Source organism: Equus caballus, chromosome 9 (assembly GCF_041296265.1).
Source record: "Equus caballus isolate H_3958 breed thoroughbred chromosome 9, TB-T2T, whole genome shotgun sequence".
NCBI lineage: Eukaryota > Metazoa > Chordata > Mammalia > Perissodactyla > Equidae > Equus > Equus caballus.
Window position 1 is genome coordinate 58,144,250 of NC_091692.1, and position 25,260 is coordinate 58,169,509.

The following is a 25,260-nucleotide window of genomic DNA, read 5'->3' on the forward strand; positions in this document are numbered from 1 at the left end:
CAAACTTCCTTGACAGCCAAGAGGAAAATGAAAGTCATTCAATCTTAAGAAAGGCAAACAGGTTTCTAATATGTAAAGGGAGTCTTTTACTTATGTTTAAGACCCTCGGTTACGTAAGTGGATGCAATGCAACATGTATGGGAGGTTTGGGGAAGATGACCCAGGCTTAGACTATTGAGAGATTTTAACTGTAGGAATCCTGGAGCTCTTGTGACATGTGTTACCTCTGAAACCTGAGTCAAAAGCCAGTTTGTTTTAGCTAATGTCAATCAACAAATATTTATTGACTGCCCGTGCACTTTGAGAGGAGCAGGCAGCACACACAGGTCTTTGAAGACCGGCCTCCAGCAAGTTGCACTCTGCTGAGAGGCAGGAGAAAATACGCACGAAACAATTAAAAATAACAGTGAGCGTTTATGTCTTAAACCGTTCGTATGCTACAAAATCCAAAATAGTAGTTTATGGCTAGAGGACATATAAGGACTGGAGAAGTCAGAGCATTTTTGTAGACAGGATTTGAGAGAACGTATGAGAGAGTCCTCCAGATGAAGTTCCCAGGACAAAGTCTAATACAAGCAGGACTGACAGTTGCTTTCAGGTGGGAGCACAAACAGCCCAAGCAGTGTTTACTGAGCACCTACTATATGCCAGATACTGTGATGGCAGGGAGGTGTGGGGGTTTAAAGATGAGTGAGATACAGTCCTTGCCCTCAAAGGAGCTGAGAGTTTGATAGGGGTCAGTTAAGTTGCTTCTAGAGCTGTGGAATGCAGGGCTTCTGACTGTTCACAAGCTTTGGGAATTACAGCCTGGAATGGTGATAGCCTTGGAAACGGTGTGATGCAGGACGGCCTCAGATTGCAGAGTTAAACTCTGACTGTTCTAGCAGAAAAATTCCAGCACACTCTTGGCTCAGGGCAGTCACCCAATGCCTGCAAGCCAGGCCCCACTGGAAAACTAATCCCTAAGGTTTCAGTTCTCAAAATGTGCCGGTGCGGCAGCTCAAACAAAATGGGTTCCCATGCTTTTCTGTCAGTTGGCACCGAAGCCTGCTGGAGAATATGGGCTCAGGTTTAAAATACTTGAGCCTCTCTAGCCAGCAGCTGAAACTTGAGAGAATAAAGTGGTAGTGTTATGGAGGGCTGGACCCGTCTGTCCTAGGAAGTCACAGTGACTGCTGAAACAGAAAGTTTTATTTTCAGAGGAAATCTAATGAAAGCCAGTATAGTAAGGGAAACATTTTTTTATAATTCCTGTTAGGAACAAACATTCAATGTGATTTTTAAAAATAGGACAATAATGAGTGTTGCCTGTTTCCAAACACAAATGTTGTTTAGAAGCTGACAGTCTGCTTTATTTGCTTCTGGGCTTTCATGAGATACTGATGGAAAAATATCAGTTTACTAAAGCCATTAAAAAAAAATTATATGTCTACTCTGCCTCCAATTCATGCAAGTTACTCCTTTGGCAAGATTAGGTTGAATTTTAATACTAAACCTCTTATTGGAGAGCTAAGCAGCTGTGGAGCTGGTATACTTAGTGAATGATCCCTCTCCATGTTAAGCGTGTGACTTTCTGTTGCCAAGTGCCAGTAATATGAAAAGAATGTGCTCGTGTGGGTTTATCTGCATTTGTCATTAAGGCTCTGCTAAACCAGGAGCCCTAGAAGCCCGCTCCGGTGGGCTTTCGCCCTCGTCAGAGGGACCTCACAGGCGCTGGCGTCTGCCTGGATCTGGGCTGCGGCAGAAAGCTCTGGACTGCCCAGGCGACTGGGGAGCTCTCAGCTGTAATGATAACGCTCTGAGCGCGGCCAGGCCTGCAGACATTTCGTGAGCCTCTACGGATCCCTGGTGATGATCTAGCCTAAGGGCTGTAATACCTTTGTATACATCCCCAAGAAAGTCTTAAATGATTTGAGTGTTTTGTAGCTTTTCCAGTAAGGGAGACTCACAGTGATTTTGTGACAAAGAGAATGCCTGAGATGGCTTATAACTAGCACTGGGACCACTGAAAATCAGACAGGTTTAGTGGGATGTGACAAAATAAGCCCATGATAGGTGCTTAGGTCTCTGAGCTGTCTTCATTTCTACTGGATTAGGCTACATAATGCTTCCCTTGGGGGCATTTGTCTGTCCTTGACTTCATGCAAGTTGTCAGCATCCTGAGGAAGGGTAGGGCCAGAAATGTGGTTTTGGAGGAACAGAGGAGGGGAACAGAGAGTCATGACAGTGTAAACCTGAACAGTAAGATAAATAAGCTCGTTTTATAATCTCTCACCATCCTGAATCCCTTCTCTCTCCTTTCTCAGAGAGCAAAGCTGACGTCTGATAAAGACATGTACCTTGACAACAGTTCCATTGAAGAAGCTTCTGGAGTGTATCCCATTGATGACGACGACTATGCTTCTGCATCAGGCTCAGGTATGGCTGGCTGCTTCCACACTCACTTCCAGTCCCCATGTTTGCACATGCACACGTTCTACTGGAACTTCCTTCAAGGAGACAGGCAGGATGCACAGTGGTTAAGAGCATGCTCTTTGGAGTCAAAGTGCCTGGATGTGAATTGTAACTCTCATGCACTTAACCTGTGAGATCTTGAGAATGTATTTAACTTGACTGAACCTCAGTTCTCTCATTTATACAGTGGAAGGTAGTAACAGTCCTTACTACGTAGGCTTGTTCTGAGAATCAAAAGGATTTGACATGGCATGTAGTCAGTATTCTGTCAACATTAGCTTTGAATTTTATTATTAAGGCTTTCAAAGTGATGTCCTGGAAATCACCCTTAAAGAAATCCTTGAATACTAGTTTCATGAAACCACCAAGCCTACGCTAAAGATGATAGATGAGACCAAGAAGAGTTATACCTTCTTACTCCTGGTGTGTTGCTCAAAAGTAGGAGGGAGAATGTAGCAGCCAAGTTAAATGTACAGCCATGTCCTCATCTCCCTTGGTGTGTCAGTTAATTCTGCATGATAAACCACCCCAAGTAGTAGCAAAAAACAACAATCATTTGCTTAGCTCGTCATTCTGTAGGTTGGCATTTAGGCTGGGCTCCCTCGCATGTCAGTGGTCAGCTGCAGGTTTGGCATGCACCTTGGCTCATCTTGGCTGGGCTCTGTCATCTCTCTGGGGCAGGCAGGCAGAATTGGCTGTGGTTCACAGGTCTGTCATCTCCGTCAGGCCAGCCTTTGTTCAGAGGGAGGAGGCAGAGATCCCAAGAAAGCCAGCAGAGGTGTGCAAAGGCTCTTAAAGCCTTGGCTTAGCACTGGCACAGCATTACTCCCAAATTTGATTGGTCGAAGCAAGTCATAAGGCTCTCCCAGACTCTCCCTCTTAATGAAATGAACTACAAAGTCACATTGCAGAGAATGTGGATACATGGGGGAATAAAGGATACTGGCCATTTTTGCAATCTACCATACCTGGTAAATGTTTCACCTGCTCCAGGAATGGCCCCCAAGAAGCTAAGAGGAAGAGCTTGTACATATATTTAATTAATGATCAAGTCAGGAATTTGTGATCAACAGCATGCTAGCAAAGTTTTATTTAGGACCTTTCTTGCTTTGAGTTTTCATTGTAAATTCAATCAATAGATAGTAAAAGTTATGCTGAACGTAGATGTGTGACAATCGAATTGGCCTGGGTTTTGAAATGACCCAGAATGAATGAAATCAATTGTATCTTTGGTAGAGATCTAGCTATATAAGAGTGAGTGTTTTAAGTTGGAAAACAGCAAGTCTGAGAAAGACGAGAGAGGTAGTGCTGACCTACTAACAGCAAGCTTCCAATGCAATCCTAATATAAAAATAGCCCTAGTTATTCTTGGGAGAGTGATGCTTATCGCAAACGTAGAATGAGTGTGAAAAGAGTTATTCTCCATAGCCCACAACTCTATTAATATCTTTCACTTATGGCACCTCTTTTTTTTTTCTTTAGCACCTCAAAAGTGCTTTGTAACTGTCATCTTCAAAATGTCCCAGGAAATAATAAATATGGACACTTTTTTGTCCCCGTTTCACAAATGTTAGAATCCAAGAGTTGTTAGAGATCTGTGGAGGTTGTCCAAGTCATTTTGCTGATTTCTGCTGAGACTGTCCTTAAGTTTAATACAGAGAAAGCAGGTACACAGTCCTGCTCCTCTCCCAACCCTCCCTCTCCGGAGCAACCCCATATCAGGTGAGAGGGCTTTGGATTGGGTCATTTGAAATCCTGAACCCACTAACCAGGTGGATCAAGCTGGACTTCCATGTGGGCCTGCTTCTGCCTTGGCTCCAGCCTTGAGCAGATAATTGCTGCAAAGAAGTGCATCATTCTGGCCTTGGCAAACACCCTTGCACTGCACTGGAGATGTTGATTTTAAGCTTAAAGGTAGTAGAAGTCGTAACTAAAGTTTGTAAAGCACTTACTCTGTGTGTTGGGCATTGTTCCTGTCCTTACAACATCTCTGTAAGACAAAGTCTATTATTATCTCCATTTATCACATGAGAAAACCTGAGGCACAGAGAGGTTAAGTAACTTGCCTCAGCTCACACTGTTAGAAAGTAATGGAGTGGGATAGGGACTGGGGAGTTGAGCTTGAGACTATGTTCTCTTTCACTCCTTTGCTGTAGTGCCTTCTTCTGTCATAAAACCCCGTTCTAGAATTAGGAGATCCTGCCTAGCTGATGCCCAGTCCCAGCTAGAAACTGAGATCCCCTAGGGTTTCAGTCAGTGTTCCCTCTATCCTCGTTCCTATCGAGCTATCCAGTGGAAAAGCAAATGGACTGGAGGAAAATGGCCAAAGGCCCAGAGGATACTACCCAGATTAGGAGATGGAGCCATGATATATGTGTGAACTCAAGGATGGGCATGAGCGAATATGAAAACTTCAACCATTCAGTTAAACATTTCATAGGCATTCACTGTGTGCCAGACTCTAAGCCATGTTCTTGGGACACAGAGATGAGAAAGACTTGGTCCCTGTCCTCCAAGAACCAAGAGTCCGAGGAGAGAAATGTAGAACTGAGAAAAAATAGTTGTAACATCATATCAGGAATGACGTAACATAGAAAAGTGCTATACAACAAAAATTTGAGTTAAATGTAGAGTTCTGGTGAAAGATGGCGGATTGAACACACATACCTTCCAACACTCAACTAAACTAACAATAAAGGAATTGGGCCTAAACTCACAAGGACAGACAAGACAGTACAGGAGACAAAAGCCACAATGTTTTGAAAGCTGGGAAGCAGATGGACCAGTAGTAACAGACTTGGCAGACATGAGAAGGCTGAGTCAGCCAGCAGTAGGGTTGGGAGCAGGGAAGCCAAGAAGCAACTCATTTAGCACAGCAGAGTCCCCTTGGGCCCAGGAATTGGTGGCACTAGATGGAGTGTGAAAGGAGTACTAAATTCAGGATGATTGGTTGAGAGTCTGCTTAAGGAGCAAGTAGATTCCCTGATTCCTTCCCACTGTAATGCAGCAAAAGGTCTCATGCTCCCAACCTCAGAAGAAAACTGGAAGTTTGTTTTCTGGAGAGGATGAAACAGAGGGTCTTTGGACTTGAGAGTGTACCAGGCACAGATGGGGCTGGGAGTACCGTCTTGAAAAGAGGGAGAAGGAGGTCTAGATTAAGAGTCATTTAATGCTGAGGTGTTCCCAGTTATGTTCTCCCAGTCGCTTCCTGGACACTGACAGTCTAGCCTCTACCCTCCCTGGGGAATTGGACCAACTCAGAGGAAACAGCTCGAGGACACTGGCATTGGTAGTGCTCCAAAATAACACACAGCTCTGTCCCAACTGATGAGGCCCACACTTAACAAACCTCTCTATATGCTCAGAGCTTCTAGTCAGCTTTTTAGTGTTTCCCTCCTAAGCGTGAAAAGACAACCAAAGCTCCCCAGACATTTATGGAAAAACTTGTAACACAAAAGATAGAGACCTCCCTACACCCCCAAAATTGGGGGAGGACAGAAACTCACAGGGAGAAGAGAACTTACAGGAAAACTTACCAAATAGGGAGAGAGAAGAGGATGCTTTAATGGTGAAACAAGAAGAGGATACTATAAAAAAGGAACATTTTGAGAGTACAAGAGAGTCCTCGGAGAGAAGAACTGTCACATCAGAAATGAAAAACTCATTAGAAGATGAGAAAATACAGAGGATATTTATTCATTCATTCACCAAGTGCTTATTAACCACCTAGTACGTGGGGGAACAGACACCATCCTAGGTGCTAGGAACACGTCAGTAAATAAGCTCTAACAGTGCTTTCGCTGGTGGTGGAATAATTTTACTTATTCCTTTCTGTATTTGTGTGTTTCCAAATTTCATCCGTGAAAATGTATTTTTTAAAACATGTATTCTTTTTATAAGTAGAAGAAAATGTTATTTTTTTAGAAAGAGATTTGGTAAACAGTAGGAACATACAGAAAGAAACGGTTCCACGATGGAGAGAGGGGATGGCGTTAGTTGTGGGCACAGTGGTGTAAGCAGGAGCTTCTCAGGTAGAGGTGGGCTCTGGAGTAGGATGCCTCAGGCAGAGAGAACAGAGAGAACTGAAAGTCAGGGGTGAGAGGAGATGTGAGGGGGCTTCAGCGTCCCTGAGCAAGAGGCTCCATCTTTTTAACAGAGATGATAAATACAGTAGAAGAGCCTGCTTCGGCAGGTCACTCGTCTGTCTCTAACTTCAGTGCGATCTTGAGGGAATTCTCTACTGTATAAAATCTCTTCTCTCTCACAACAGATTCTCCATATGCCTAGTTTGATGATGCATACTTATAACTATTGTGAACCAAGGAGGTCTTGAAAGCGCTTAATTGAAAGTTTTTCTCATAGAACTTTTATCCTTTGTAAGAAAATGATTCGCTGTGGGAGCAAATCAAGCATATTAAATGTAAAACTTTGATGGAAAATCAGGTAGGCTGATATAAAAGAGCAGTGTGTTTCTGGAGCCATCGTTATTAATGACATATTTACAGAACATTTTATGTGTACAGAATGCTTTCGAGGATATGTTACGTTGACACCTCGGAGAGTTAGTTGTTATTATCCCCATTTTACAGATGAAGAAACTAAGACTCAAGCATTACTTGCCTGAGATCACAGCACTAATAAATGCCAGAGTGAGTACTAGGTTGGTTGGTTTGTTTATTTAGTGCCAAATCTCATATTTATTCCAATATATCCTGCCATTTCTTCTCTCTGTAATGAGTATACATGCTGAAGTTAGAGGAGACAGGTGATATGTTAAAATATTAGAAAGTAAACTACAGTCACAGCCGTTGCACTGTTTCTATCATGTTACCTTTTACTTTCCTAACTGCGTATCACATTCACATAGTTCTGTGAGGAATTTGGAGGTATTCGTCATTCGTTCCTGTCTGGGGAAGCAGCCTAGTTTGAGTTCCAGAGTTTTGAGTTTATTTGAGGTGTTGCAAATTTGACAAATGATCAACTTAAAAAGAATGTTGTATTTGAATATCAGAAATTCTCAAATGCTGTTCTGGTAAAAAGGCAAAAAAAAAAAAGAGGAAAAATATTGCCCAGGTGACACTTTGTGGTTAGTCACTTACTTGAACAAATACTGGATCAGAGCCTGTATGGGCCAGGGACTCCGCTAGGCACTCAGAGAACAAACCAGATGCAAAGCCTTGGCCTTAGGGAGCTTCCGGTCCAGTAGGGGAAGCTTCAATCAATAGTTAAACAAACACATAATTACAAATTTGTGATAAATGCAATTAGGATAAGAAAGGTGGTGCTAAAAACCCATTTAACAAAAAGCTGTGACCTAATATGGAAGGGAGGTCTCCCCCCCAAGGACTGACCTTTATGCTGAGATGTGGAGGTGAATTAGGAATTAACTAGGCGAGGGCTTCTGGCAGAAGAACAGGAGACCCTGGCTGGAGCACGGGATAACAGGGAAAATGATGCTCGAGGGAGCTGGACCATGCAAGGCTGGGTTGAGGCAGGTTCTATTCATTTCAAGGGCAGTAGAGTACCACTGTAATAGTTTTAAACAGGAGGATGATGAGGTTACAGCCAATTTGTGGACAGTAGACTGAAAAGACCTATTAGGAAGAAGGCAGGTGTCGTGGTTCATGGAGAGATTACAGTGGCTTGGATGAGAGTAGTGGCCTTGGAACTACAGAAAGGTGTTAGAGTGTAGGCGTTAAACAGGTCAAATCAAGAGAACTGGGTGATGGATTTGATGTGGTGGTAAGGAAGAGGAATTCAAGTTGTGGTTTATATGCCTGGAAGGAGCATGGGGAGAAGACCAGGTTTGCTGGGGAAGAGGGAGAGAGATCACGAGTTCTGTTTGGGATGTGTTAGAGGTATATAGTACCTTTAACTCATTCAGGTGAAAATGTCAAGTAGGCCAGTGGATATATAGATCTGAATTTCAGAGGAGTGGTATAAGCTAATGATGTAAATTTAGGTCTCATTTATATTTAGATGGTAATTGAAGCCATGAACGTGAGGGAGGGAGAAAGTGTAGAGTAAGAAGCAGCCTGGGGCTGAATCTTACTGAACTCTTGATATTTTGTGTCCAGGTAGGAGAGAGTGAACCTGCAAAAGAGGTTCATTCTTTTACCAGAGAGGTGAGGGGAAAGCCAGGAAGTCAAAGTCATAGAAGCCTAAAGAGGGAGAGTGTATCGAGAAGGAGATGATAATGGACAAGTGTCCAGTAGTGCTAGGAGGTTCGATTAGATGAGGATCATTCTGGAAAATGCCATTGGAGATGGCATCATGGGGGAGACGTGGGTGACCTTAACAAAACAGTGCTAATAGTGTGATGAAAGGGAAAATCCACCTAGAAGGAGTAGAGCAGAGAGTGGAGTAGAAGGTGCGAAAAAGAGCTCGTGAGTATCCGCATCACCACTGGAAAAGTCTGGCTATAAAAAGGGGAGGAGGGCAGCCCCTTGCCTCAGGTAAAGGTTCGGCTGTGGGAGTCTGCCGTTTTTGTTTATTTTGTTGTGTTTTAAAGTGGAAAATGCAACATGTTTCAGTGTAGAAGGGAAGAAATCTCATCAGCAGGAGAGATTGAACATACAGGTGAAAAAAGGGCTCCCTGAGAGTGTTCAGGATGATGATATTTTAGAGAAAAATGCCAGACTACCCACAGATCCACTTTGACACCACTTCTTCATCACCTTGAAGACTGCGGGAAGGTTTGTGCTGAGTTCTTGAGGAGCAGGTCTTGAAAGAACGTGGCTCTGTCAGTGTCAGCCTTAGACAGGATTTTCTGATAATGTAGAAATCTGTGTCACGATTCATGTGCTCAGCTCGTCTTTGCTTATTTTCCCAGGAGCTGATGAGGACATAGAGAGTCCAGAGCTGACAACATCTCGACCACTTCCAAAGATAGCGTTCACTAGTGCTGCTCCAAAAGTGGAGACCACAACGCTGAAGATACAGAACAAGATACCTGCACAGACGAAGGTGTGTTTGTTATGTGTTGCATTATCAGGTTGTTGTAAAATGTTCCCTTTTTTTAGTTTAACAGAATGTTCTTAAGAGGCCATATTTAAAATTAGGTAAGGACAACTGGTCTTTTCATTATATAATTGGATCTTCCTTACTCTTCATGATCATTTTAACATTTACTCACCTACTACTTTTTTGTTATTGTTAAATACACTTTGTTTTTCAGAGCAGTTTTAGGTTCACAGCAAAATTGAGTGGGAAGTACAGAGATTTTCCATATACCCTCTGCCCCTACATATGCACAGCCTCCCCCACTATCACCATCCTGCGCCAGAGTGGTACATTCATTACAATCAATGAACCTACATTGCCACATCATTATCACCCAGAGCCTATAGTTTACTTTAGGGTTCATTCTTGGTGTTGTGTATTCTTTGGTGCTGACAAATGCCTAAGGACATGTGTCCACCATTATGGTGTCATACAGAGTAGTTTCACTGTCCTAAAGGTCCTCTGTGCTCCGCCTCTTCATCCCTCCTGCCCTCCAACCCCTGGCAACCACTGATCTTTCTGCTGTCTTCCTAGTTTTGCTTTTTCCAGAATGTCATATAGTTAGAATCATATAGTACGTATCCTTTGCCTGTTGGCTTCTTTCACTTAGTAATATGCATTTACGTTTTTAAAAATTGCCTTTAGGGTCTGGCCCTGTGGCCTAGTGGTTAAGTTCAGCACACTCTGCCTCAGCAGCTCAGGTTTGGTTCCCCAGTGTGGTTCCACACCACTCTTTGGTAGCCCTGCTGTGCTGGCGACCCACATACAAAATAGAAGAAGATTGGCACAGCTGTTAGCTCAGGGCCAGTCTCCCTCACCAAAAAAAGAAAATTGACTTTAAGGAAGTAATTGTGTCAGATCAAGATAAAGAAGATAGATCATCTGTTTGGCAGAAGAGCTCAGATTAAATATCCAAAAAACTTAAAAATATTATTCCTAGTATTTGTATTCAATGTACTACTAATAAAAATTCATCCATTCATGGGAGATTTGAGCTACTCATTATGTGTCAAACACTATTTTAGGTACTGATAATATTGATATTGAATAATAATAGTGATTAAATTTTCTATTTTGTATTTACATGGCACAGCTAAATTAAACATTGCCTCTATGATACCATTAATGTAGAATTTGCTTTTGAATGAGTCTCTCAGTGACATTAATGTCATTGTTATAGGTATTCTGTCTAGTTTGTTGTAAATTTTTGTGATAGAAGTTTTTTTAAAAAACAGTTATTTGTTCAAGCAGAGCTTTGTTTGTAATCTTTTACTTCCATTATATTTCCATGGCATCCAAACAACCGGGCATGGATATGACAAATGTTTAATTGGCTTCATAATCATCTATGCTGACTTTCTGTAATTTCATTTTGCATGTATATACAAGAGATAAGGTTTTTCAGATTAGTTCTGTACAATAGAAAGAATTATTCTTAGTGCAGGCCCTGCTTCCATATGGTAAAACTCAGGATAGAATGAGTGTTCTGCCCTGACCACTGGAGGCTTGTGCTCTGATGGACCATTGCTCTAAGTGCACGGTGGCCCCAGTTCTGTGGAAAACTTCCATCCCTACACCTGCAGACACCTGGAGTGCTTCCTCGCTGCTGAATTAGAAGCTGAGTCAGACAGATTTGAAGTGTCCACTCTCTCAAATGATTTTAGGGACTCAAGGAACCTGAGGAAGAGGGGCCAGCCCAGTGGTGTAGTGGTTAAGTTCGCATGCTCTGCTTCAGTGCCCCTGGTTTGAGGGTTCAGATCCTGCGTGTGGACCTACACACTGCTTTTCAAGCCATGCTGTGGCAGCATTCAACATACAAAATAGAGGAAGATTGGCGCAGACGTTAGCTCAGCAACAATCTTCCTCAAGCAAAAAGAGGAAGATTGCCAACAAATGTTACCTCAGGGCCAGTCTTTGTCACAAAAAAAAAAAAAGAAAGAAAAAAAACCTGAGGAGAATTCATGTGATTTCTCATAATAGTGGGATAAAGATGACATGGGTAAGTTAAACTCAGCCTCTAATATCACAATAGCTACCTATGTGCATCTCATTTGCCACCAGAACTTGCTTTCCTCTTTCCCTAGTCACAGACCTGAGTATCCAGCTATTTGAGTTTTCTCTTCTTTTTCCCAACCTCTAGTAGCAGTGCTAATGAGGACTGAAAAGTTTCCTAGATTAGTACCCACATAATCCATTCTCTCATCTGTTGAGTTGTCTGTCCTTCCATGTTGAGTTGTCTGTCCTTCCGCCAGCCAGCTAATTAGTGACAGACTTTCCATAAGAAGAATAGAGAAAACTCAGACAAAATACTGCCAATGAGCTGCTCTATTCTGCTTTACTTTGGTATGTGAAGGCCCAGGAAGACCTTTCGTATTTTCTTCTCTTGCTGTAATGTAGAGAACAGTGAAATTTTGGGTTCGTGTTGTGCAGCAGTGAAATGATTTTCCTATGGCCTTTGCTTTTTGTAAGTCATGACAGGTTGAGGTTTAAGGTAGTACAGGGTTTTCTGCAGCTTGAGAAAGTAAGACAGACATTCTTCATCACACTTTAGTATATACCATCTTCGGTGGAAACCTAGTGCTCCATTCACTGAGGCAGGGACCCACTGACCTCACATACTCTGGAGTTCAAATGGATCCACTTGGCCTAGCTTGTAGTCCTTCCTAGAAATGCCAATGACCCTAAGGCACCCTATGAAAGTGAGGTCTTTTCTTCTTATGTTCTTTAACCATCTAGACTTAAGTAGCAGGCTGCCATTTTGGATGAACCCTGGCCTTCAGATAGCAATCAGTCATTACCTGAGACATAGCATAGAGTCCTAAAGAAGATGGTTGGCTGTTCTTAGGAAGACTGATAGTGCTAAAAACGATTATTGTCTACAATAATAGCCCAATGGAGTTGACAGTCTTCTTCATCAATAGTTGTGGCCAGCCAGAACTTCAGCCTGATAGAGAATAGCCAATTCATTTGAACTGAGCTTCTCTAACCCACTGGTTCTCAAACCATAAAAATGTCTGGAGTGCTTTAAATAAACAACAAAAATCAATGCCATCTTCCCCAGCCCAGACCAATTGAAAGAGAATCTCTAGTGGTGGGGCTTGTATTTTTTTTTTTTAAAGCTACTCAGTGACTTCAGATTTCATTGTAACCTTAAGTCATTTACACAAGATGGCCAGTGTTGGTGCTGAAAGTTAGAATGCCAACAGATGATTTATATGTTGGTGTGGTAGAATGTCAAGTGTTCTGGGGTTTGAGAGAGGTGAAAGATCAGGGAGGGCTTCATTAAGGATAAGTGGACAATGAAAGAAGTGAAAAATGCAGACTGGGGCTAGGAGAGCTGCAGGAACCAAGGCAAAGATGGTAAGAGTCTTTGGTAGGCAAGTGGCAGTGGAGATGGCCTCGCAGGGATTCCTACTGGGGATTAAGTGGTGGGCTAGGGGGAAGACTGGAAGCCACCCAACCTGTGCGGTTTTGAGGTGGTTGCAAGAACTTGGGTGCGATGTGACAAAGACCTGAATAAGGCTGTGAAAAAGAGAATCCAAGGAAGGAAATTAATTTGATAGAATGGTGAAAGGCAAATTTCCAGGACTGTGATAGAGCAAAATATAAAATTTGGAATGTGCTAAAAAACATAACTTTGGGGGCCCAAGAGAATAGTTGGTACCATTAATGGGAATAGAAAAGAGAGTTGATCGGATGCAGTGGTGAATTACTTTTTATACTTGACAAGTAGAGTTCTGGGTGGTGTAGCCAAGGGTTAGTGTCCTGTAGGCTGCTGGCTAGGTGAGAATAGTGCTGCTAGAGATGAGGCTGTGAGAATTATCACTGCAGATTTATACTTTAAAATTATGGAATACCTAAGAAGCTGAGAGTGTCTTTCATTGGATAGACGAGGAAACTGAAGTCCAGAAAAGTGGTAAGACTTGGTTGGGATCACACAAGAGCTATTTGCAGAACCCAGGTCCCCTGAAGCTCTAGTTTAGGATTTGCTGAAGGTGTAAGAATGACTAAGGGAAGGGGAGCATGACAGAGTAAGCCTGGGAGTCTGCTCCCCACAGAGTGCGAGCAAGAGAGCCTTGGAGAATACCTGGAGAGAATGCCCAAAAGGAAGCCAACTGTCACAGTGCCCTGTATAGTAAAGAGTTGAAGGACTAAGGAGGATTGGGGCAAAGCTATTGGGTTGGAGCAGCTGGAGGGAGATGATAGCCTGAAGTCGGAAGAGTGGTGAGGAAGTAGAGATCTGATGAAACATCAGCTAAAACAACCTAACCATGTCATTAGGATTATTATGAACTCACTAACTATCCATTTTGCTTATATACGTGGTGGGTGTTATACAAAACCATGAACTATATGACACTGCCATATGACTGACTCATTCATATAAACATCACACAAAGTGATTATTCCAATTATTTTCTAAACTCATTATTTGAAATAAATTTTAGAATATTATTATCTATTATTTCTTCTTTCCAGCACATTTAAAAAGAAATCTTTATAATCTTTCCCTTTTTCCTCTGCCAGTCACCTGAAGAAATTGATAAGGAAAAAGTTCACCTCTCTGACTCAGAAAGGAACGTGGACCCAGCTGAAGAGGACACGAATGTGTATACTGAGAAGCACTCAGACAATCTGTTTAAACGAACAGAGGTCCTAGCAGGTGAGTAGCCCTGTGGGGGTCAGGTGGAAGCGTCCTTGAATAGGCCTGTTTTTCTTAAGTGATTCAGATGTAGGCAAAACTTGCCTAATGTCACCTTCCTACTGAAAGCAGTCTTGAGGGCCTATCTCATTCCAGAGTGAGAGGCAAGAGTTAGGCAAATGTTCTTTATTTTCTGTCAGTTCCCTCAGCCTAACCCTTGGCTAGCCATTGCCAAGGCGGGGTCGGGGGCGGGGGAGGGGGAGTGGGGAGTTGGGGCAGGGGGTGGTGAGGGCTAAGAAGAAGAATGTTCAGATCTGAATTGGTCCAGAACAATTCGGCATGGCAGATGGCAGGATGTGAAGATCAGTCTTGCTCCACGTCATCCTGATTTCAAAATAAACTCAAGAGAAGGAAAAGTTCTTTATGGGAAGGGCAGCTGACACAAATGTGCCCAAGGCATTAGGGATGTTGTCTCTAATTGTAACTTATCTGATGAAAGTATGATCATTTGATTTTAAAGAGGAAGATTCACAAGATTTAAGAACACTTAATCCTTGAAAGGATAGTCCTAAATCTATCCTTATAAAGGAAATTTGCATGCTTTTTTCCTTCATATCTACCCTTATAAAATTTAAGTCAATTATATCATGTTTGGTGTTTTCATTGAAAAAACAATTAGAAGATTAGACTATGAAATGTGAGTACTGAAAAGACTGAAAAATTTTAAAGTATGGAATTAGTTGAGGTCACAGCCAGATTTTTCTAATTGAGGCTTTTGGGTGCTATTATTAATACTAATCAAAGAAAATATTGTACCTTCCTGAGGAATGTCAGATTTGCATAATTACCTGGTTGCTTCATTGAATCCAGTTTTTAAAAGTTTTGGAGTTTTCAAATTAAGCCTTTTATAAAAGCGTAAATAGATTGGGCTTTACAAAGCTAATTTCTGCAACCCTTGAATCTCGTCTAAAAGTAATCTTCCTTGTGGTGTGTTTCAGCTGTCATTGCTGGCGGAGTTATCGGCTTTCTCTTTGCAATTTTCCTTATCCTGCTGCTGGTGTATCGCATGAGAAAGAAGGATGAAGGAAGTTACGACCTTGGGGAACGCAAACCATCCAGTGCTGCTTATCAGAAGGCGCCTACTAAGGAGTTTTATGCGTGAAACTCCCACTTAGTGTCTCTATTTATGAGATCACTGAACTTTTAAAAATAAAGCTTTTGCATAGAATAATGAAGACCTTTGTTTTTCGGTTTTTTTCATTAAAGAGCCATTCTGGCACTCTAATGATAAAATCCCATTGTATTTAAAACTCTTCATGTATTTCTTTAGAACAACATAAAATTAAAACTTAACACCTGCAGTGTTCTGTGAATAGCAGTGGCAAAATATTATGTTATGAAAACTCTCAATGTTCATGGAATCGGTTTAAACTTTTATGTGCGAATATGAAATGATTGTTTTTATCCTATGGTCCGAAGATGAGAGCTGTTTAATTTGTGTTGGCATGTCTCAGATTGACCTTACCAAGTTGGTCTTCCTTTGTTAATTTATCTGTTGTTGCCCTCTCCTCTCTTGTCCCCTCAAAAACAAAACAAAACTCTATGCCTTCTGTAGCTGTTATGGTGCAGTTTGTCTTTGGATAATTCAGATAATGGTAATTTAGTGTATATGTGAATTTCAAATATGTAAACTTAACCTCCACTTTGTATAAATTTTTAAGTGTCAGACTATCCATTTTACACGTGCTTTGTTTTTCATTACCTGTAGCTTCCGGCAGATTTGCAACAGCAAATTAATGTGTAAAATTGGATTATTACCACAAAACTGTTTAGTCATATCAATCTATCAGATCTTCTTTTGGGAGGATTTGATGTACGTTACTGACAAGCCTCAGCAAACCCAAAGATGCTAACAGTATTTTGAGAAGTTGCCGCAGATTCCTTTGGCCACTGTATTTGTTAATTTCTTGCAATTTGAAGGTACGAGTAGGGATTTAAGGAAAAATCAGTTTTTGTTCTTAAAAATGCATTTAAGTTGTAAACGTCTTTTTAAGCCTTTGAAGTGCCTATGATTCTATGTAACTCGTCGCAGACTGGTGTTAATGAGTATATATAACAGTTAAAAAAAAGTTGGTATTTTATAAGCACAGACAATTCTAATGGTAACTTTTGTAGTCTTATGAATAGACATAAATTGTAATTTGGGAACATAAAAACTACTGAATAAATCATGTGGCCTAATATTGAAAATGTCACTGTTATAAATTTTGTACATTTTTGATCAAATGTACATCTCTTTGCTAGCAACCGTCTGCTCTCAAGGATGATGTGGGTTTGATTTCTGAGTGTTGCACAGTGTCTGTAAACCAAAACCAAAGAGCTCATTGATGTGGCTGTTTATTACCAGATTTGCTTCTGAATTGGCCAGAGGAAATCTGAATGTGTCATCCTGTGTGTGTTTGGGTATAGATATTGGAAGGTTGCCAGGGAGGGAATTGTAAAGTTTGCAACCTTTATAGGATAGCTGATGGCAATATTGAGACGGATGCCTGCTTTTGCAAATAGCTTTTAGGACTATAATTTCCAGAGAAATGAAAAGGGGCTTTCCTGACATCGGAGCTAAGGTTCAGTCCCGTAGATTGATTTCCCTTTGAAACTGTGCTCCAAATCTCTCCTGAAGCTCTACCGAAGAACTACTAGATGGAATAGCATAGTTCACACTTTAGGGGAGGAGAGAAGGGCAAGGAGGCTCTGCATGAACAGCAGGGCCTCGCTGCTTAGGATAGAAATTGCTGGAAGCAGTGAGGCCTGAGCAGGAGATGGAAGTATGAGGGTACCCTGCCTGGGTACTTCCTTCTAACTCAACATTTCCTTTTTCTGTTTTACTATTAATTTTGTTTGAAACTGTGAGCTTGCCAAAGTAGGAAGAAGGCAGCAAAAATAGCAACCTTTCCAACATATAATTTACTTTTAATAAAGTATGAATACTTCATTTAGAGAACATTCCCTGGAATTGCCACAGAACTCATTTTTAAAAAAACTTTTTTAAGCAGCACTGGGAACAGTGTTTACTTAAATTTTCAATGGCCTTAATTCTCAAATTCCTGTCCCATCACTGCAGAATCAGTCCACGTTGGAGAGATTAAAAGGAAGGGATAGCACTTTCTGAAGCGGCACAATATGCCTCAATTACCGAGGTTAGGAATGTAGTGGGTATACCTCTAACTGTGCAAAGCATAGTCAAATTCAGTTCGTAGGATAACAACTGCTTGGATATCCAGGCCAGGAAAAGAAAATTTCTGGCCAATATTTTGTCACTGCTGTAAAGCAAAATATTTGTTAAAGTGCCAAAATAAAGTCTGTCATGCTGAAAGTAAAAAAATCATTGTATAGACTGACATCCGACTTTCTTCAACTGCACGTTTTCTGCTTAGCTTATTTTTCTTATTTTTAAGATGCAGTGAATAGTACTATAAAAAGTGTTAGTAATGATTACCAAGTTCAGGAAAATTTTGGTAAAATACAAATATTAAAGCCAATGTGAAAATTTCATGTTTCCTTAACCACTTAGAATTTCCTTTGCATGAATATGGCTTTGTGTTTGGAGAGTTGCAATATCCAAACTCTCCCATTTTCAGCATTTGGGGGTATATGGGATGAGCCCATGTTTTTTTTTTTTTTTACAAGTTTCAGCTGCAGGTGCATAGTTCCTGAATTTCAGGATTAGCACCTGCTTAATAAAATTGAATTTAGGTTGGACAAGATTGCAGAAATTGTCATCTATTAACATTAAAAGTTGACGGTTTCTGATCAAATGCTTAGTGAATTGGTATTTTGGTAATGCACTTCTTTTTTTCAAATTAGACAAAATGCTCTTGCTTAATGAGAATATACTCTGTATAGGGTCTAGGAGACTAAGCTAAATAAGTAGAACATAATTACCTTACTCTGGTTGCCCTAAAGAACTGAAATGTTCTGCAAAGGGTGCTGATTCTTGCAAGAACAAGCACAATAATAACTTCATAGTTTTTAGGAGCTTATATCTTCAATTTTAGACATTTTGAAAGCTTAGGGAAATTTTTTAAGTGAGGAGCCAAAATGTAAATCTAAAAATATTGCAGAGTTAATTTTATAATCAGGATCTTCTTTATAGCTTTATTATAATTATATAATGGGATGGTAGAAAAATATATTTTTAATACATTTGGTTTAAAAGGGGCAAAGACTAAGCAACACAACCCCTAACTTGAGTTTCTAAGTTAAAAGTGGCAGACAACAGTGAGACTCTTAGGAGGTTTCCAATTAAAATCAGTCAGGCCAGATGATACAATGGAGTAGTCTTGAGTAATCACTAAAGTTGTTTTCAGTGCTAATATTTTATGACAATAGAGGAATTTGAGATTTGGCCATTTCTGGGGAGATTTAGCCGACATGGAAAACTTTAAAAAGGATAGAACAACTGTCTGCTATTTTGCGGTAAAAACTATCAAAATGAATTTTGTGACACTCTTGTCTCCTAGCTCTGTATCACTTCACTCTTATTACAGTGCTAAGATTTCATTCCTTGTTTATCTGGTGCACATGGGCTTTAGCAGGGCCTTTTCTGACCAGAGAATTGTGGCAGCTTGGGAGCGACTGGTTTCCTGTGAATTAGCTGGAAGGGTGTAACCCAAGCAATAGTTCCAACCCACAAATAGTGGAGTGAAGCTTTAGGCTTTGGTACTTCAGATGTGCTGAGCGCAAGACTCATTCATGCCAGTTTGCTTGGTAAAATAATATTTAAGCAACAAATGCTTGTATGTGCAAGGCGTTGGAGGCTTAGTCAACAGGTATTTGCCTACTGACTATGGCCTGGGCACTCTAGGAGCTGGGAGTATAGAGGAGAACTAGGTAGATGGAGACTCTGCTCTCATGGTGTTTGGAGAGGTGTGCATAGTGGAAACAAAATAAAACTAACAGGTGGAAGTTATCAGTTGGTAATTTCCATGATGGACATAATGGAGGCTGATGTAAGAGACAAAAGGACAGTATCACATAGGCTACGTATGCTGCGGGAACAATCGCAAAGCCTCGGCAACTTGAAACAGCAAAGATTGATTTCTTGCTCATGCCATGTATCTGTGGGTTGGCAGAGAGTTCTGCTCTGAATAATTGTCATCCTCACAACAGCTCTCAGGCCAATGGAGTAGCCAGTCACTGGTAGAAGGAAAAGCGTGGTGGAGCACACAGTGGCTCTTAAGACTTCCACCCTTTAGTGACCTACGTCACTCCGACCTACATTCATTGGCCAAAACAAGTCATGTGGCCACGCTTAACTTCCAGGGTACGGAGAAGTACAGGACTACTTTGTGCCCAGAAGGAGAGAGACGGGATATTTGAGAATAGCTTTAGTGACTACTACAGCCTGGTCAGGAAAGATCTCTGAGAGGGTAAGGCCTGAATGATCTAGAGCCAGTTGTGCTAAAATCAGGACAAGCATTCCAGGCTATGGGAAGCCTTAAAGAGGGAAAGAGCTTGGCGCGTTGGAGGAATAGTGAGAAGGCCAGTGGCTGCTGAGCAGGGGGATAGTGATAGAAGAGGTGCAAGAAGAGGACTGAGAAGTACAATTGCCTCCTTCCTGGCAATATACAGCAGATAAAGGAACTATTGTTCCTTTATATTTTATTCCCCACAAGGAAGCTAGACTGATCTGTTTATGATATAAATTATTTTATGTCAGTCTTTCCATGGCTCCTATAGCACTTGGAACGAAGTCCTGGCTCCTTACCCTCAAGATCTTCAGGAATGGACCCCTGGGCAATTCACTATAAGGAGACACAGTGGGCGTAGGATGGCCAGTTAGGTCATTATTGTTACCTAGGGGAGAAATGATGGTGGCTTTGCCTAAGGTGGTAATAGTGGAGATGGAGATGACTGGAGAGGAATTGTTTTGGGAGGTCTTGCTAAAAGGCTGGAGGGAGTAGAGAATAAGGAAAGAGAGGAATCAAAGATGACACCCATATTTTGCGCTGCGCTGGTGAATCATGTTCTGAGAAGGGGAAGATCAGGGACTATTAAGCTGGTAAATCAAGAGTTATTTTGGGCCATGTTAAGTTAGAGAGGACTGTTAGCCACCCAAGTGGAGGTGTCAGGTGAACAGTTGAACATAAGAATCTAGAGCTCACAGCAGAGGTCTGAGCTGGAGAGATTAATTTAGTAGTGTCCATCATTTGCCTGTTCGCACTCTGACTCCTTTCCTTCTCTTCCCTGCTCTGCTCTCAATGGAAGTTGGAGTGGGGAGTTTCCCAAGCTTCCTTGCCAACAGGCTTCTGGGAAAATTTGGCCAATGGAAGCTACTTCCATTTGGCAAATGGAAGAAGACGAGGTCAGGAGGAAGGGAAAAGCCAGAGTACTTTCCCTTCTCTTGGCTTTGGGCAGCATCTCTAATATTGATGAGTCTCCTCTATGGTTTAAATTTGCACTAGGCTGACCAGCCTCCAGCTTGCCAGCTCCCACTGTTGCTATACTCTCATAAACCCCGCTTTCCTGCTTTGTTTCTCCAGCCCTGGGGTAGTGGCTTCCTGCTGTTGCTTTTCTCTGGGTTATCTCTCCCTTCCCAGGTTGCCTTGCAGCTTTTCCAACAACTTTGTAACTAAATCTCTGGTTTAAATTCCCTCTGTTGCCTTACCTGGCATGAGTTCTGTTTTCCTTTCTGGACCCCAACTGATGACATAGGAGTGAACAGCATGCAGATGGTATTAAAAGCCGTGGGATTAGATGAGATCAGCTGGAGAGGCAAGTAGATGGAGAAGGAGGATGGCCCTGGGTCTGCCTTCTAGTGCAGTCTGACTACTTTTTAGATGAACCACTACCGGATTCACTCTTTAGCACTGGTCACCGAACTGGATTTTCATTTTGGCAGATGCTTAGCAGGAAACACAATCTTTAATGGCAAGGGGGAAAAAATCCCCATAATGCATCATAGAGAGCTCATTTTTTGAGCAAATTAATAAGCTTGTTAAACTATCCACTTCTACCAGGTCGTTAGTAACATGCAGTATGAACTGTTTAAAACTAAAAAAAGTAATTGGGCAGAGGGGTAAGAACTATTTCAATATTCAAGAAATATCTCCATTATCTGTGTTTATAATGGGAAAATATCAGCAAACAAAGTAAGTCATTCTCCCATTTTTTAGCCTTGTCCTGGGGTCTTTGAAGCAGGGTTTTTGCCTCCTTAAATACATTCTTCTTAGGTAACTGCCAGAGCGAGCTTGCACTTCCTCTGTTCAGACCAATTGCAGGGAAACACATTAAAGATGGCACAAAATGTACATGGACTTGGCTGCACGTCAGACCCAGAACTTGGGGATCATGAAAAGTTCCTTTTCTGATAACCCTACATCTCAGTCTTTGCCTTTTTTTAGTATCTGTTACTCTTTTTTTCTCACTAGTTCTTTTTTCATGTGTAAAATAAAGATAACATCTGCTGCATCTGCTTGTGGTGGGAATTCAATGAGGCACATTCAGTGAGGTGATGCGCTTAGCAGGATGTCTGGCATCTGGTCGAACCTCGATACAGGATCCTTTATTCATTCCTCCACCAACTGCCTCCCGGCACTTACTATGTACCAGGCACAGTTCCAGGCCCCGGTAATACAGGAGGCAACAGAACAAAGTCCCTGGTCTCAAGGAACTTACATTTTAGTGGGAAGAGACAGATCATAAATACGTAATACATCAATGAGAAGATGACATCTGAGCAGAGGCTTGAAGATGGTGAGGGATTGAGCCACAGTGGGTGGGGTGGGGGTCTGGGGCGCTAGGGAGCATTCCAGGCAGAAGGAACAGCCAGCACCAAGGCCTTGAGTGTGGCCGAGGAGCAAGTGACTAGAGTGGTGGGCAGTCAGTGAAGGACTTATGGGTCAGATGGTGTATGTATGGCCTTGTAGCCGTTATAATGACCTTGGAGAGCTGTGCAGGATTTAGACCCAAGGAGTAACATCTGACCTATGCTTACAATTCCGTCTCAAACTTTTAGCGGGTATCAGAATCAGCAGGAGGGCTTGTTAAAACAGATTTTGGGCCCCACCTCGGAGTTTCTGATTCTATAGGTGGGTAGAACCTAAGAATTTGCGATTCCAACTTTCTCAGGTGCAGCCGCTGCTGCTAGTCAGGGATGCCACTTTGAGAACCACTGCTTCAAAGGGATTGCTTATTGTGTTGAGAATAGATTGGTTGTGGGTGGTGGATGTGGGCAAAAACAGAGACACTAGTGAGGCTATTGCAGTACTCAAGGAGGGAGACAGTCATGGTGGATGAAAGTGGCGAGAAGTGATGAGATTCTGGAGAGCCAGGGGAGCCACAAAGTCTGGAAATCCAGGTGAATACGTAATGGCTTGTCGACATTACGTTTTAATATCTGATACCATAATTTGACCCATGCGTGGTTCCAGACTTTATAGCTACACCGTATTTTGAAGGGACAGCCAACAGGATTTGCTAACAAATGCTGGGTGACACTCTTCTCCCAGCTGGCCACAAGCTTCAGACGCTTCCCTTTGTCTCAGGCTATCAGGAACCACTGTCATGATCCAGCCCCCAATCAACCTCACTCCTTTCTCTTCACTCCTGTAACCTTCAGCATACGCCTTGTTCTGGTCTTGTGTTATACATACCTGTTTTTGCCTTCAGTTCTAACTGTGTTGAAGACTTACATCAAGTCTGATTCCTTTTGCCACTCCCCACCCACCTTTTGTAGCTAGCCCAGTTCCCAGCATTGGATGATGGGTGTGTGCGTGATGAGACCTCTGTTACCAGCTAGCTTCTTACTCAATTCCTCCTTGAAATTTAGTAAGGCCCCATATGTCTGGGACCTTCAGCCAAACAAAACAAAACAAAAAACAAATAACCTATATCATGGCAAAAGTCTAAACAGAATTCAAATAGGTGTTCAAGATATTTGTTAAAACTGTGGCCTTGAACTTCACCTACTCACCTACGTGAAACACAGGAAGTGCTCTGGAGGGTTAATGGTTTTCTTGCAGATGCATTTTATCATTTTGTAGATAAATATTTAGCATTTATACAGGGAGCTGACTAGTGTTTTCATCCTTTGTTCTTTCAATATTTCCCTTATTGTGCCACATAATCACCATGCTGGATCCATGCTGTCCTGAGATCAAAAACTACCCTTTTTATGACCCTCTTTCCCATTTATGTGAAGGAGGCTGGGCTGTAAACATGGTATGAAAAAAATTCTTATATGCCATCTTGATTGCTAACATCTGTTCAAATTTCCATTCATAAGTTTAAAATTCAGGCTTCTGCAGCCATCTGTTTTCTTGCAACAATCTGAAAAGAAGAAAACCCCAAGGCAGAAGTGCAGGTGGGAGAAGAGCTTCTGCCTGGTTTGGCCAACTTTTCTGAGTTTTTCCATTGCTTTCTTTTTTTCTCTAGCAGAGTAGGAATAACTTTTCTTCCTTCAGGGTGGGATTTCAGTCCTTGTGTCTCCGTTTCCTTTAATATTGGGAGAAGGGATTAGGAAATGGCCAGAGTCTTTGTTTTCTCCCAACCCATCTTTTTAATTCATGTAATCATGTTAACCCTGTCTTCGTGACAATTTGGAAAAAAACTTTATTATTCATTTTATCATTGCCTCTCAGTTTTCTCTCCCTCTTTCTGTCTCTCCCTCTCTCTCACACAAGTATACACGCACAATACGAGTGCCTATTTTACGAACAAGAAGCCAGGAACTGAAATCTTTCTACTGACACTTCAAGTTGCCTCGCGATCTCAGCAGACACTGGAGAACTGGAACCCGTTGCTTGCCTAGATGATAGGCAATTTTCTAGCTTGCTGGGCCGCTGGGCCTCTCATTGGGAATTTCTCCGTGGATTACTTTGGCATGGTTAATGGATATGATTTGGCAGCTGCAGGACCAGATGCCAAGCTAGGCAACGGCCCTTTTTTATTTTGTTCTTGGCAGTGTCATCTATGTCTAAGGGACTGGGCTGCTTCTAATACTGCTTGGCTTTATTCCAACAGTGCTGTTGCAGCAACTGTGAAATGCCTTTGAAAGCTGAAGTGACATTTTGGGGGCCTGCTGGACTACAGTACTCTCTCGAATGCAACCTAGCTTGGGACACACTTTTAGCTTTAAATACTTGTTTTCTAATTTGTCTTGAGAAATAAGTCCTCAGAAAACCACATGCAAAGTCTATTTCACATTCTAGTGACCCTCTCTGAAAAGCTCAGCAGTATAAGCAAGGATCCGCCCATCCCAAACCTTAGTTTAATGGTCCTGTACGTAAGCTGGTGGTTTGTGGGATGGTCTTGCTGGGTTCTATGTGCTCATTTTCATTCTAATCTGATATTGCTTTTATATATAACATGACTGATGTGCTGACCTCACTGTGTGACCTGGAACGAGTCATTTAACCGCTGTGACAACTTCTTGAAATGCCAAGAGAGTAGGCAACGTGAAACTTTGCCTCCCTTATGCCTGCTGGCGTGTGGATCATTGGGGTGATGCTTGTGAGTATGAGGAAGGGCTTGGCTAGCATTGCTGACACAGAGATGCTTGGCTTCTAAGTTACTTATAATTCTGAACAGCTGTTATCACCCCATCACAGGAGACCTAGCCACTGATTTCACTATACCTCCCCACATTGTCACGGAAGCCTCTCTCACTTTCTGTCTCCCCTCTTTGCTCTCAGAATCCTGCCCTGTTGTTTTCACCAACTCCCTAGACTCCTCAGGCTCAAGACTGAAAAGTATTCAGAGACAAGGTCACAAGCCTTAGCTTACAGCTTAGTGTCAGGGTTTAAAAGGGTCTGGAGCAGAAATGGCAAATGCCTGGCTTGGGGCCTCACTTCCTACTTCTCCATTCATGGCAGACATCACTAATTGGCTCTCTTGCCAAGGCCAACCTCAGAATTCTTCTCCAGACAGCACTCCATGCAGGCACAGTAATTGATTGGAATTGGGTTGGGAGATGAAACCTATTCACCATCGTCTGCCCAGAGGGACACTGGTCTTGAGGCCATAGTTGTTTTGAATCAGCAGTGTTGTGAGTTAAATAAGTTTGGTCTATTTAAATAGGTTGGCCTAGGAACCAAACCTAATTTGCAATATTGTTTTGGCAGGAAATGCATTTGAAAGTTGAAACATTAGCTTACAAGTGA

General features: G+C 41.9%; 1 protein-coding gene across 1 annotated transcript in view; it reads left to right on the forward strand.

The window, feature by feature from the left end:
* Positions 1-16,348, forward strand: part of SDC2 (syndecan 2) — a 110,638-nt gene extending 94,290 nt beyond the window's left edge. Inside the window, exons 2-5 of the mRNA XM_001915199.5 lie at positions 2,307-2,418; positions 9,287-9,420; positions 13,984-14,119; positions 15,097-16,348. Of these exons, the coding sequence (XP_001915234.2) occupies positions 2,307-2,418; positions 9,287-9,420; positions 13,984-14,119; positions 15,097-15,260 (546 nt within the window). The 3' untranslated portion in view covers positions 15,261-16,348. The remainder of the gene's footprint in view (positions 1-2,306; positions 2,419-9,286; positions 9,421-13,983; positions 14,120-15,096) is intronic.
* Positions 16,349-25,260: the final 8,912 nt, after the last annotated feature.